The sequence below is a fragment of the Cryptomeria japonica genome, chromosome 8 (genome assembly GCF_030272615.1).
Source record: "Cryptomeria japonica chromosome 8, Sugi_1.0, whole genome shotgun sequence".
NCBI classification, from domain to species: domain Eukaryota; kingdom Viridiplantae; phylum Streptophyta; class Pinopsida; order Cupressales; family Cupressaceae; genus Cryptomeria; species Cryptomeria japonica.
Genome location: NC_081412.1, coordinates 408,973,167 through 408,988,879, shown reverse-complemented (window position 1 = coordinate 408,988,879; position 15,713 = coordinate 408,973,167). Strand labels below are relative to the sequence as shown.

Sequence of the window (15,713 nt, the reverse complement as noted above, 5' to 3'; positions counted from 1 at the left end):
TGTAAAGTAGGATTATATATTATTTATTAAATGTTTAAAGATTAATATTTATTTTGAAAACTATAATATAGTCGCATGTTATATATATTTTCTTAGAAAGGTGGTGGGTTTAGTTGCTATGAGATAGCGACTATGTCAAATGGCAATTAGGGTGGCCAAATAAACCAAAAAACTATCGGCTAACTCCTAAGGATAGCGACTACGTCCCAATCTAGCCAGGAGTCGATAGGTGGCGATAGACTAACACATAGGCTTAGACCATGAGTTAAATGCAAAATTTAGTTAGGTACCGACATTGGTGGAGATCATAACGATAAACTAGGCAAGACCATCGGTTTAATGTAGAACTTGAAGGTTTCTACATGGAGACAATGGCTTAGACCTGGCAGCATAAACAAGGAACTCGCTCATGACAACTCAAAGTGTTTGAAGACAAGTCTAACTTGCCAACCTCTCCATTTGAACGGGTAAACTGCTATAGTCACGGTGACTGAGAGAAGAAGCCCACGTTAAACTGCAGATTACACTTCATTCCAGGTAGAAATGGAATCGACTAGTGCTATCCATGTTGAATAAAGTTTAGTAGACCTCTATCAGTGGAAAATAAAGAGTGGCTTATAACTGTAGTAAGTAATGAGATAACAGGCACGTGGTTCCATGAATCTAGGAATATCAACGATAGGAGACAAATGCATAGTTAAATCATGCACTAGAACAACAGAAATTGCATCAAGAAATGCCATCTCTATTAGACGTGGAGATGTGAGAGAAGAATTAAACTAAGACTCAAGTAATATACTTCAAATCAACAACAATAATCGAGCCTCTAAATGGGGAGAGATCGTAGGAAAAATGAGGATAAATAGAGATGTAGGATAGGAAGATACACACTCACAAGAAGAGACATGATAGACACATGAGAGAGGAAGAACGACAAGAAAAGAGTAGAAAGAACAAAGATTAGGAAGGATTGGTGATTTTGGTGTGTTTACGACCAAGTCGTAAAAAATCAAGGATGATCATCCGATTTAGTGTCAAACTTAGAGGTTACATTCGGGAATGAGTGTTAATTACTTTATTATCATTAGAGAATTCTCAAAGTGTAGAAGGATAAGGATTAGGAATAGAGAGCTCGTGAGAAAGAAGAGCGCCGAGGAGGAAAGCATTGGAATCTGGACATATTGCAAACAATTTGAAGTTATCAAGGATCGTAATAGCCATGGATCGCGCTTCTTGAGGTAGGATCAAATCTAATATGCTTTTTTGAAGAAATTTAAGAGATTAAGAATGATCGAGATTTAGATTTATGAAATATTCTAATGAAAGAGTTTAAGTCACATTATGAGTCAATTTATAACTGTTTAAATTCCGATCATGCAATAGAGATGCATTAATGATATATTTTATGAAAGTTGGTTGATAAACTTTATGAAAGTTGGTTGATAAACTTAGTGAAACTCTAGAAACAGAGTTTGAGGATAGAAAGAAAAACTATGAAATTGAACTGCGAAGAAGATGAAATAATAGGGTTATGACTTATTTAATAGTGAAGTTATTTGGATATCACAGAAAAAAAAAGACTTGCACTTTCAAATTTGATCCTTGCATGAAAAGTGAAAAGATGGTTATCAGGTGTCTCATTTAAAAAGCCATATAGATAGGTGTTTTACGAACTTGCATCATATTAGATTTTCGTGATGGTAAATTAGTGAAATCAGTGTGTTAAGTTTTAAATCATGAAAAGTCACGCATTAGTATTAAACCAAATATGATGTTTTGATTAAAGAGGTAAATGAACCACGAAACGAGGAAAGATAGAGAGAGTTTAGACGAGGTAAGCTTAGAACTTTAAACCATAAGAAATGGAATGCATGTTAATGATTATGCTATTTAATTGTTTTGATAATTGAATAAAAGAATGTGTACTCATTTTATTCAATTTATATGTAAGATGCATACATGTGTTACACCTTCTTAAATATTTAATTCTTGTCTTTAAACTGCTTGAAGGATATAAGGGAAAGATTGTATTCTTTTAGATGTATATTTGTTTATCCATGAAAGAATGCTTCCTGTCAGATAGGATTGGTAGTACTAAAAGATTGATTCTTTCAAATTCGATTTAACGAAATATTGTCTTCTTTAGCATTGTATTTTATCTTACAAGAAATAGGAAGCTAGAATTGAAAGGCGAAATATTGTCTTCTTATTTTGTAGTTATTCGAATGATGTTGCTGAAAATATATTTTATTTTCAAATTATGAAAGATTGTATTAATTTATGAGAAAGTAAGGAAAGAGTGTTTAATTTACGAAAGTGATAGGAAAGTGTTGGCATTTGGCATTATAACAAACAAGGAGAGATTGCTGGCATTTCATTAAGGATATTGAGAAGGTTGTTGATGATTATGGATATAACTGATTAAGGATATTTACTGTCTTAATATTATTATTTTGTCATTGATGTCAAGAAATTGATTTTCTAATTCAGTATGATGTTGCCATATCTTGAGAAGTATGATTTGATGAGTATAAAGATGTCAGTAAAAGACACAAAAAGAATATGATGAATAAGGGGAGAAATAAGTTATTCAATGGGCAACTATTACCGAGTTAGACAATGATGAGATCATGATGTTTAGATTGTTTTGATATCATACATATGTTATTGATTGTGAGGTTAATACTATACTATGTTACCAAGCAAAGAACCTAGTCGGTAAACCCTAAGGTTATCGCTATCGGTTAATGAAGGCGGTATGTCTATCGAGTGAAATTTAGTATTTACCGAGTTACAACCGAGTAATAACAAAATGCATTGAATGAATAAAAATATTATTTAATGAAGGAAGCTGATGAGCTGGCTATGATTAAATGATTGGTATACCGTGAATGAAGTTTGTTAAAGAATCTATGGCAAAGAAAAATTGGCAGGAAGATCTACAACTTAGATTGAACCGCAATACCCTAGCACAAGTTCCAAGAAATGTATGCAAGTTCCGAGGTGGGGTAAAACATTTTTAGATCAAAGGATACATTGAACCTAGTCAAAGTTTGAAGATCTGATGGCTATGATTGATCATGGGAAATGTGATCAAGGAGATTAAGCGGTTGGCGAATTGTTTATAAATAAGGAACTGTTGATAAACAATGTATGCGGGCAAGTGTATGCACAGGGATGCTACATAGTGATTACTGAAAATAGAAGCTTGAAGACCTGTTTGAATAACAATGTATAGAGTCCAGCAAATGGACAAGATTAGTTCTATGTCTATATTGTATTGAGCAAATAAGAATCTGCTTTAGAATTTTTAGATGTGAAGTTGCAGATAGATTTTTATTACTGTTATTTTGTAAAGTGACAGAAAATCTCTTAACCGAGTGGACTTAACAGTCTTATTTGTAAAATCCTCTAGCAAGGTGACATTCTGAGTGAGTGTTTGAAATCCTTTAACAAGGTCACTTCTAACAAGGTGAAGATCCTAACAGATCTGAGGGAAATCCCTTAACCGGGTCACATCTAGCAATGTGTTTGTCATCCCTATCAGGATTTTCTTTTAACCGAGCATACTCTAGAAGAGTATATTTTTTAGTGGGTCCGAAATCCCACGATGGTTTTTCCCTATTTGGGTTTCCACGTTAAATCTGGTGTTATGACTGTTATGATGTTTATATACTTTTAAGTTTGAATGTTTAACAGTTTTGGCTATATTATTGAAGTATAAGTTACCTAGGTTGAATTTGATGTTTTTATGGAAGATTAAGTTTGTATGATTCACGCCCCCCTCTCATCTTATTAGTTTGGCATCTATACTTAACATTAAGTATCAGAACTATCAATTGGTATCAAAGTTTTGGACTCTAAAAGAAAAATTTTATAGGTACTTGAGAAAAAGACCCAAAGATGTATAAGAGGGATGCACCGAAGCTGAACAAGTCAAGTTTCTCTACATGGCAGAAAAGGATGAAGCTGCATCTATCAGGAGTTGGAGAATATGCTATATATTATCTAGAGAATGATTTCATCACACCGAGCACCTATCTATTGGCAATGGAAGATATAAAGGTAAAGCAAGAACATATTCAAGCAATGATTGAAATAACATCTGCATTGACCAATTCAGAGTTTAATGATCTAGAAGGCTACAATGATGCAAAAGCAATGTGGGACAAGCTCATATATGTGTATGGTGGAGATGAACATGTTCAAAGAGAAAAAGTGGATAGTCTAAGAGGACAACTTGAATCAATGAGGATGAATGAAGGCAAGAACATAACCCAGTATAGTACAAGACTAAAGGAGACTGTCAATCAAATCGAAGGAGCAGGTGGAACTATTGAAGAAAATGATATAACAAGTAAGTTGTTAAGAACCCTTCTACCAGCTTATGCAATCCGAGTCTCTACAATCAATGAATTGAGGTCTGTACCCAATATGCCAGTTTCTTTAGATGCTACTATTGGTAAGCTACATGCATTCGAGTTGAGTAACTTTGATAACAGTGGGTCATCAGTAAATAAAGTTGAATCTACATTTAGTTCTTTTCATATTGGTGAATCTGATGATTACAATGATAGAATGAGTAAGTACACTAAAGGGGATCATAGTGTAGCAAGTGAAATATTTTGCAAGAACGCGGAGGAAGTACACAAACTGTATGAGGAAATCAGAAAGCAAGAAGAGTTTGAAGCACTTTTAGCCAGAAGGTTACCGAGAGGCAAAGGTAAGTATAAAGGAAAACAACCTTTGAAATGTTTCAATTGTGATAAGAGAGGACATATGGCTTCTAACTGTCCTGACAAATATTCTACTAAAAAGAGAGATTACCGAGATGATAGACAGAAAGATAATCATTACAGAGGACACCGAGACTTCAGAAGAAGACATAAAAAGTCATGCTTAATAGCTGATGAGGAATCCAATGATGATAAATCAGATGAAACTGATAAAGAGGACGTAGTTTATGTGGCTATCAAAGATGGATCAGATAAAGAAAGGTATGAAGAAAAAGCCCTAATATCTCACATAAATACTAATGATTCTTGGATCATAGATAGTGGATGCTCACATCACATGACAGGTGATAAACACAAGTTTGTTATGTTAGAAGACTATGATGGAGGCTATGTAAGATTTGGTAATGATGCACCATGTCCGGTAAAAGGTAAAGGATCCATAACACTTCTTGAAAATGCAAGATGCAATGATGTTTATTGAGTTGAAGGTTTGAAATATAATTTTTTGAGTGTAGCACAGCTAAACAATACAGGATACCGAATAGAATTTCAGAAAGGAATTGTCAAAGTTCATGACAAGCCTCGAAAGTTAGCTGCTACCGGGACACAAACAAAAGGTAACATATTTCACCTTGACTCAACTCGGAATAAATGTCTGTATGTAAAGATAGATGATACCTGGTTATGGCATAAAAGGTTTTGTCATGTAAATTTTGATAATCTGATCAAAATAAGTAAGAAGCACCGAGTAAGAGGTCTACCAGGTCTTGAAAAACTTGAGACTGCTATATGCCAAGGATGCCAAATGGGTAAAATGATAATATCAAGCTTTACAAGTAAGTCCTACAATTCCAAAGGAATTTTAGATCTTATGCACACTGATCTTTGTAGTCCTATGAAAGTTCAAAGTTATTATGGTGATATATTTCATATTATTTGTGGATGATTACTCAAGGATGATGTCAGTTATGTTTTTAAAAGAAAAATCAGAAGCTTTTCAAATGTTTAAATGGTACAAGGCAAGAGTTGAAAATGAAATAGGAAGACAACTGAAATATCTTAGATCAGATAGAGGAGGAGAATTCACATCTGATGAGTTCAACTTATTCTGCAATGATCATGGTATAAAAAGACAAGTCTCTGCACTGAGAACTCCACAACAAAATGGAATTGCTGAGAGAAGAAACAGATCTATTATGGATTTTGTTAGAACCCCGATGATTGAAAAGAAAGAGTCACAAACATTTTGGAGAAAAGCAATAAACACATCAGTTTACACCCTGAACCGAGTACAACTGAAGAAAGGAACTTTGAAGACACCATATGAAATCTGGTATGACAAGAAACCTAATGTAAGCTATTTTAAAATCTTTGGAAGTAGATGCTATGTACACAAAAATGATAGAAATGGCAAGTTTGATCAGAAAGTGAAGAAGGAACATTTCTTGGTTATTCTTCTAGAAGCAAAGCATTTAAATGTCTGATCAAATCATCTAACAAAATAGTAGAGAGTGCAAATGTGAAAATTGATGAATTTGCAGTAAGAAATGATAAAGGAAATTCCAAAGAACCAGAAGATTATGATGAATTTGTCTATGTTCAACCGACATGTCTTACAGAGAAAGCTGTAGAAGGAAATAAAGAGAATATCCAGTTACCGAGTGATGAAGAAGATCATATAGAGCCTACCGAGCCTGTATTAGCCAAGTATGTCAGAAGACATCATGCATTAAGTCAGATTATAGGAGATAAAAATGATCCAGTGATGACAAGGAACAAACTGAGACATTATACATGTCTGATATCTGAATTTGAACTGAGAATAGTGAAAGAGGCATTTAACAGTGAAGATTGGATAAATGCTATGACAGAAGAGATTGATCAAATCAAGAAGAATGACACATGGACACTAGTCCCAAGACCGAAGGACAAAAATGTAATCGGTACAAAGTGGATTTTCAGAAACAAGCTGAATGAAAAAGGTGAGGTCATTCGAAATAAAGCAAGACTAGTTTGCAAAGGTTATGCTCAAGAAGAAGGAATTGATTATGGTGAAACTTTTGCACCTATGGCTAGACTTGAAGGAGTAAGAACATTGTTGGCATATGCTGCTATCAAAAGTTTCAAGGTATATAAAATGGATGTCAAATCTGCATTTCTGAATGGTATATTAGAAGAAGAAGTTTTTATTGAACAACCTGAAGGATTTGTTGAAGACAAGAATAAAGATCAGGTATGTAAATTGAACAAAGTTTTATATGGTTTGAAACAAGCACCTAGAGCATGGTATGAAAGATTGCACTCTTATCTAATCAAGATTGCTTTTACAAGGACAAGTGAAAACAACAATATGTACATGAAGAATGATGAAAATGGAATACTAATCTCAGCCATATTTGTTGATGATATTATCTTTTGTGGAAATGACTCTTTATGCAAGAACTTTGGAAATGAAATGAGCAAAGAATTTGAGATGTCATTAATTAGTGAGATAAAGTATTTTATAGGTTTACAGATACTGCAAATAAAAAATAAGATTTTCATTACTCAATCCAAGTACATAAAAGAAATCTTGAAGAAATTTGGAATAGAGGATTCAAAATCAATAGGTACTCCTATGACTACCAACTGTAAACTATCAAAAAATAATGAATTTGCATCTATTGATGAGACACTTTACCGATCCATGATTGGAAAGTTATAATATGTTGTTCACAACAGTCCAGACATAGCACATGCAGTAGGTATAGTTGCAAGATTCTCTGCAGATCCTAAGGAAACACACATGACAGCAATCAAGAGAATTTTCAGATACTTGAAAGGCACTGAGGATTATGGTTTAGTATATTAGAAAGGAAATGACTTTGATTTAAAAGTTTATACTGATGCTGATTGGGCAGGCAACACTGATGATATGAAAAGTACAAGTGGAGGAGCTTTCTTTTTAGGAGAAAGACTAGTTAGTTGGCTTAGCAAGAAACAAGGATGTGTTTCACAGTCAACAATAGAAGTTGAATACATTGTTGCAGCATTGAATTGTACCAACATAGCATGGATCAAACAACTGTTAGATGGAATAAATGAGAAAGTTACCAAGCCAGTAACTATATTCTGTGACAATACTAGTGCCATTAACATTTCAAAGAATCCTGTTATGCACTCTAAGACAAAGCACATCTCTATCAAAAATCATTATCTTAGACAAGAAGCTCAAGAGAAGAAAGCGGTGTTGTAGTGTGTTAGCTCAAAGGAACAAATAGCATATATCTTCACCAAGCCACTGCCAAGGGACACTTTTGAGTATCTCAGAAGTAAGCTAGGGGTTCTACCCCTATCTTCCACTCACTGACCAAGTTTGGTGAAAGCATCAGTTCGATGATTCTACAGAATATCTTTTAGGAGTTGATGTTGATTTACACACTTTAGGATGTTTTCTAAAGGTGTGCAGGAAACAATACAAGGAACAAGAATTGAAGACATAAATGCTCTGACCGAGACTAAATTGACACACAATAGCAGAAAATCACTTCATACAGGAAGAAATTATGTTTTAGTTCTTTACTTTTTGGCATTGTTGTCAAAGGGGGAGAAGACTAATGTATGGGGGAGAATTGTTATGACAGGAGGAGAACATTTCAACATTTCAAAATCTGACAACAATCTGAATCAATAAGGTCAAATCAATTGGTTTTGCCATCAATGCCAAAGGGGGAGATTGTTGGCATTTGGCATTATAACAAACAAAGAGAGATTGTTGGCATTTCAATAAAGATATTGAGAAGGTTGTTGATGATTATAAATATAACTGATTAAGGATATTTACTGTCTTAACATTATTATTTTGTCATTAATGTCAAGAAATTGATTTTCTAATTCAGTATAATGTTGCCATATCTTGAGAAGTATGATTTGATGAGTATAAAGATGTCGGTAAAAGACACAGAAAGAATATGATGAATAAGGGGAGAAATAAGTTATTCAATGGGCAGCTATTACCGAGTTAGACAATGATGAGATCATGATGTTTAGATTGTTTTGATATCATACATATGGTATTGATTGTAAGGTTAATACTATACTATGTTACCGAGCAAAGAACCTAGTTGGTAAACCCTAAGGTTATCGCTATCGGTTAATGAAGGTGGTATGTCTACCGAGTGAAGTTTATTATTTACCGAGTTGCAACCGAGTAATAACATAATGCATTGAATGAATAAAAGCATTATTTAATGAAGGAAGTTGATGAGCTGGCTAAGATTAAATGATTGGTATGTTGTGAATGAAGTTTGTTAAAGAATCTATAGCAAAGCAAAATTGGTAGGAAGATCTACAACTCAGATTGAACCGCAATACCCTAGCACAAGTTCCAAGAAATGTATGCAAGTTCCGAGGTGGGGTAAAACATTTTCAGATCGAAGGATGCATTGAACCTAGTCAAAGTTTGAAGATCTGATGGCTACGATTGATCATGGGAAATGTGATCAAGGAGATTAAGCAGTTGGAGAATTGTTTATAAATAAGGAACTGTTGATAAACAATGTATGTGGGCAAGTGTATGCACAGGGATGCTACATAGTGATTACCGAGCACAGAAGCTTGAAGACATGTTTGAATAACAAAGTATAGAGCCTAGCAGATGGACAAGATTAGTTCTATGTCTATATTGTATTGAGCAAATAAGAATCTTCTTTAGCATTTTTAGATGTGAAGTTGCAAATAGATTTTTATTACTGTTATTTTATAAAGTGAGAGAAAATCTCTTAACCGAGTGGACTTAACAGTCTTATTTGTAAAATCCTCTAGTAAGGTGACATTCTAAGTGTGTTTGAAATCCTTTAACAAGGTCACTTCTAACAAGGTGAAGATCCTAACAAATCTGAGGGAAATCCCTTAACCGAGTCACATCTAGCAATGTGTTTGTAATCTTTAACAGGATTTGCTTTTAACCGAGCATACTCTAGAAGAGTATATTTCTTAGTGGGTTTGAAATCCCATAGTGGTTTTTCCCTATATGGGTTTCCACGTTAAATCTGGTGTTATGAGTGTTATGATGTTTATATGCTTTTGAGTTTGCATGTTTAACAGTTTTGGCTATATTACTGAAGTATAAGTTACTGAGGTTGAATCTGACGTTTTTATGGAATATTAAGTTTGTATGTTTCACCCCCCCCTCTCATCTTATTAGTTTGGCATCTGTAGTTAACATTAAGTATCAAAACTATCATAAAGATGTTACATCAATTAGTTAAAAGATTCTTGTTTGTGGGAACCAAGTTATGGATAGGCTTGTGTGTAGAAAGTTGCCTTCCAGAACGGGTGCCGAATATGGATTCTTAGAGAGAATAGTTACTTTTTCCAACTATTTATTTTTGTTGTGCATGGCATTATACTGGGTCGAGTAATTATTTGAATTATCCATAGAAATAGATGGAATTCATTATTTTATGCTCTCTACCATATCCTTGAATGATAGTGAATGCTTGTTTCTTAAATGAATTAGAAAAATGAAAATGCTTGTTTCATCTAGGCATGCACTAGATTCCCTCTTGTCTTTCGAATTCTTTGGTTTAAACAATTCATGCAGGGTCGGGTATTCTTGATTGACCAAGAATTCAGGGGAAGCGTAAGCTTCAAGGTTGGACGGAAAAAGCCCCCGAATCTTGTTCTCGTCTTCATGCTAAAGATTGCATTGACGATAGCTTGGGTTGCAGATCAACGGACACATCTCACCCTTTACTTTGTATTATTTTACTATTGAACTTATGACAACTTGAAATGCGTAAGTATTGTAAGATTGAGATACTACTTTTATCGATTTATGGAATAAAGAATCTTTATCTTTTATAGAAAATTCGTGTTTATTATGATTTATGTAGAATGATCAAATGAAGCTATGGAAGTAAATTAAGGAATGAAATAGACTTGTTAACTGATCTATGTGTTTATTTAAGAATAAAGAGTATTTTGGCTATTATTGAAGTTAGCTCGATTTACGTCTTTATATGTGTCTTCTAAAGTTTCAAGTTAAGTGTTAAATGTCTTCTAGTTTTTCAACTTGAAAATGATTAAGAATTAAATTTGTAGACAATATTTACCTGGAATCCTTTACACTTGATTAGTTCCTTAATACGATCAACAATAAATAAGTTATTGTTCTCATCAAAATAGCCCAGATCTCCCGTATGCAACCAGCCATCCTTGTCGAATGTATCTTTAGTTGCATTTGGATTATTGAAGTATCCTGCAAGTCGCAAAAAAATATTCTTAGCTACTTTTAGAGAATTCTAAACTTTAAATTAGACAAAAACATGATTTTCTAGTAGTCTAGTATACTCTAAAGAACTTGTGCATATGCATACATATTTTAACTAAATATTTTATAAAGCATTGCTGCTCAACTCAATTTATTCAAGTTATAGGAAACCCTATCTAAATGTAGTTTGAGTTATATAAGTATTAGATAACTATTCAATAGATTTTTTAATTGATGTTTTGAAAGGTTTGTCATTGAAATAAAATAATGAACATGCTATCAATTTGATTACTAGGAATATGAATCAACATTACAATATAGTGGTGCTCACATTTGTTGAAGAATGAAATTTAGCAATGTGTTTTTGAGCTTCTTGATGTAGGTGTCATGTATATTTTTCATTCTAGTTTTTTATTGACATAAGTAAAAAAAAAAAAAAATTCTTTCAAAAACAGTGTTGTGTTTTGTCATTTAATTGAGAAATTATCTTTGAATCACTTAAATGATCCACTTCTTCATTGACATTTAAAAGTGCACGTCTTGCCATGTGACACATGACCACCTAGGATTGTGCCTAGGCTTCTTGGAGACATTTTTTTAATGATTTGGATCTTTAATATGACTTTCTCTTTGGCACATCTAGTTGAACTCCCTGCATGAATTTTTGGGCTTGAAGTTGCCCTAAAGTAAATTTTATTTCTTCAAGAGAAGTCTTGAAAGACTTCCATTTTCCTACCTATACACTTCATTCTTCTCCCTACATCTCAACTAACATGTCCACCTTGCTTAACATGCTTGAAAAATCTTCTCTTAATCTTTGAAAAGATGTTGGATACAAATGTGATGACCATATTGGCCCATAACAAACAAGGACTTAAATTTAACTTACAAAGAAGAAACAAATAAATCATGACTTAAATGACTCAATATGGTTTTTCGTGTAGGTACAACATTACCTTTGTAAACATTTACAATAAGGATTAAATTGAATTTGGTCAAGTAGGTGATAAATGAATCATATGCTCTTCTTAAAAATTCAAGTGTCCAAGTAAGGATAAGGTAGTTGGAAATAGATATATGCTCTTCTTAAAAATTCAATTGTCCAAGTAAGGATAAGGTAGTTAGAAATAGTTATGAAACCACTATTGTAAACATGTACACCAATGAAGTTGGGAATTTTTTCAACCTTGTTTTCACTTGAAACTGTTTTGATCTTATAGATCATGTAGGTGATAAATGAATGGTGTGCCCCTCTTAAAATTTCAAGTGTTACATAAGGATAAGGTTGAGAATCATATTATTAAAAATTAATTATGAATCTATTTTTGTAAATATGTTGAATAAAATAAAATTAAAAAATCACCTTTAATTTGGCTTGACACTATTTTTGCAATAGGAAGTTCAATTCACATTGTTGAAAGTAAATCAGTCTTTCAAAGTAAATAATAAAAGAAGCATGATCATGTAGTATTTATTAAATCCATATAATGTATTTCATATCAAATATTAAGATAGAGTTAGTTTCATTTCCAATTCTACAAGGGCTTCCTGTGTTTTTTTTTTAGGTGAATTATGTGACCATATTGGGGTATGGACAATATAATATTTTTCTTGATTCTAGTCAATAATATATTTCATGTGGATTGAGAATTTATTAGAATTTTCTCATTGCATATGGTTTCATATTTTCTATTTGGGCTGTGTATGTGTTGGGAAATGAGCCACCACACCATAGATGAACTGATCATCAACTACGGCAACAGTTAAGTGGTTTTGAGTTCAACTTCTAATTGGTCCATGAAAACTTCTAACATGATATCAAAACTAGACCAAGCTAGGAGCCTTGAGCACCTATAGTATGGTTTAAGGGAGGGTATTGGAAAATGAATCACAACAAAACTATAAATCATATAGTTGTCAGGACTAATAATTTAGTAGCAAAACACTCCAACACTAAATAGGTGATCATAAATTTAAATTCTAACTAATTCATGAGTTTTCTTAACAAAATAATACTAAAAATTCTTGTTGAAGAAGAAAAACAATTTTCTTGGTTTAAGGCTTCTTGGTTTCTTAGGCATTTCTTAGTCATTCTATCTTCTTACAAACAAACCACTCTTTTATCTTGTGTATTTTTTATTTTCCTTGAATATTTCTAAGCTATTATTTTATGTTGCAAGGTCAACATTCTTTTAGCTTAGCTATATTTCTTGCTTAAATTTCAAAATTTAGAAAACATTTAAGAAAGTTATAAATTTCATTAAAATTTGTGGCTAATTTCTTAGGAGAAAAGGTAACTTGATTTTTATTAAAATATATTTTTATAAAGATTTTTTTAGTGTTTTTGATATATTTTTTTTAAGAAAAAAAATTAAAGCCTTAAGTATGATGAAATGCAATATCAGTTTCGACAAGATCATTGTTGAGAATAAATTTTTCTTTCACTTGTGGCTAGGGATCAACACATTTTTTCTAGAATTGAATTTCTTTAGTTGTGATAGAGGTCTCAAGGTGTGACAATAGATAAATAGAGGGTGAGAGGAATATTTTTCACAATGGGCCATCAACTTAAAGGTTGTTCAAAGTCACCATCACCATCCACTTCTACAAAACTTAGTGCAACTACCAGGTAGGTTGTCATGGTTTGATTTGTAGTTTAAGGGTTATTTTAGGTTTTTTATATTGTATAAAATTTTAAACATGTATTTTATATTTTTTTAATGATGCTAATATAAAATCAAAATGTAATATACAAGCATTTCATAATTTTATTTATATAAAATTATTTAATATTTAATATACTTAAATATAATATTACTTTACTTTACTTTACTTATTAATTATATAGTTTAAAATAGAATTTAATTCAAGACTTTTTATTTTATTTTTGGTAATAAAATTTTTAATGGTAAAACATTTTAAATAAAATCTAGTTATCTTTAATTTTACATTTTTTAAATAGAATTTACCTAGAATTTTCTTTTGAGTTAAAAATGAAAATGTTATATATTTTATTTCATTTTTTAAATAGATTTAGTTAATGTTTTGAATATTAAATATTATTTTCCATTTGAAACTTGTTGATTTTACAATTTAGTGGCTTCCAAAAAGTCAATGAATGAGGCATGGAAACATGTGACCTACAATGGTGCTAAGCTCAAATGTACCATGTACTAGAAACCTTTTATTGGAAGTTTAAAAAGGATAATGGACTAATTTATATTTTAGGCAGTCTAAGAGGAACTATTACTGCATGTTTGTGCGTGACTTCTGATATTAGAGTTGCTTTACAAAAGATCAATCGTTTTCAATTGTAGGAAAGATAACAAGCACATAAAAAGATATATAATTGTAGAGGATATCTCTATATTCATAACACCTATTATGTATTCCTCTTCCAATATACCTAATGTCACAAGAATATAAAAAAAGAGTGGAACATTGAACACAATTTAAAAACTGGTAGAAAAATAAGTAGTTTATGCACTGGTTGATTTATTTTATTCAAGTGTCATTCCATTCAATGTGGTTGAAGAAAAAGAAACTTTGAAATATATAATGTGTACCAATGAGAGGAAACATGTAGTGCTTTCTAAATTTCCTAATGACATAGATAAAATAAATTTAAATCTAGCCATTTTTTAAAAGTGGAGCAAAGGTTGTAAATGTATATGGACCAATTGTTGATAGTAACACCCCTTGTCTTGACATGCTTTATGAAATCTTGGACCATTTTAAAGAATATATTCGACAAGAACTAAATAATATAGAAGTAGAGTATGCGGAGATATGGGAGATAGTTGATTCGAGATGGAAAATAATGTACACAAAGTTTTACATGCAACATCTTTCTTTTTAAACCCTAAGCTATTTCAAATTGATAGACAAGGTGATTATGAAATTATGACAAGGCTTTTAAAATCCATCGATAGGTTTGAACAAATTTAGTACTTATAGCTCTAATCATAGGTCAACATTAGAAATACAAGAGAGAAGAAGGAATGTTTGGAATGTCAACAACCAAATACAACATGGCACAAATTGATGTGCTGGATATAAATAGGGGAGGACTTATGGAGCATAAACTCCTAAATTTCTATGCTTTTATATTCACATGTTGAGTCAAGGAGAAAATTCATTCTCTTGTGACAGGCACTAGAGTTGCATTGACTGCATCCATTCCAAAAAAAAGAACACTTTCTTGTTTGAAAAGTTGAGAGATCTTTTCTACATTCACAATAACTTAAAATTAATTATGAAAAAATCAAAAAATGCCTCTACACCTTCTTTACAATGACAAATTCTACAAGACATATCAGTGCCAGGTGAAGATTAGTTTGACTTTTTTCTGATGAACCGAGTAGTGATAATGTTTCTATATCATCTCAATCAAGTGATTTAGGTAACTTGGAGATTTTTTAACTTCTAAATCCTTGACTCTTGATTGCACATTTTTGACAAAAAATATCTTTGTTATTGTAATTTCACATGTTTTCTTATTCTTAACTTTGATAAATTTATCATGGTTTATACACATGCTAGATTTTTATAATGATTTCAAATCTATTTAGCAATGTTTTTTTTAATTGAATAGTAATTATAAATATCTTGCTCATGTATGACATCAACATTAGAATTCCATTTTAGATGTTTCTATGGGGAATTGAACGTGGGTTTTCACAAAGAAAACCCAATTCGTTAACCAGTTAATCTCAACTTCTTGA

The 15,713-nt window shown here is 32.0% G+C and overlaps 1 protein-coding gene across 1 annotated transcript in view; it reads right to left on the bottom strand.

The window, feature by feature from the left end:
- LOC131028581 (probable CoA ligase CCL7) overlaps nucleotides 1-15,713 on the bottom strand; it is a 122,310-nt gene that overhangs the window by 36,187 nt on the left and 70,410 nt on the right. Inside the window, exon 3 of the mRNA XM_057958893.2 lies at nucleotides 10,832-10,977. Within this exon, the coding sequence (XP_057814876.2) occupies nucleotides 10,832-10,977 (146 nt within the window). The remainder of the gene's footprint in view (nucleotides 1-10,831; nucleotides 10,978-15,713) is intronic.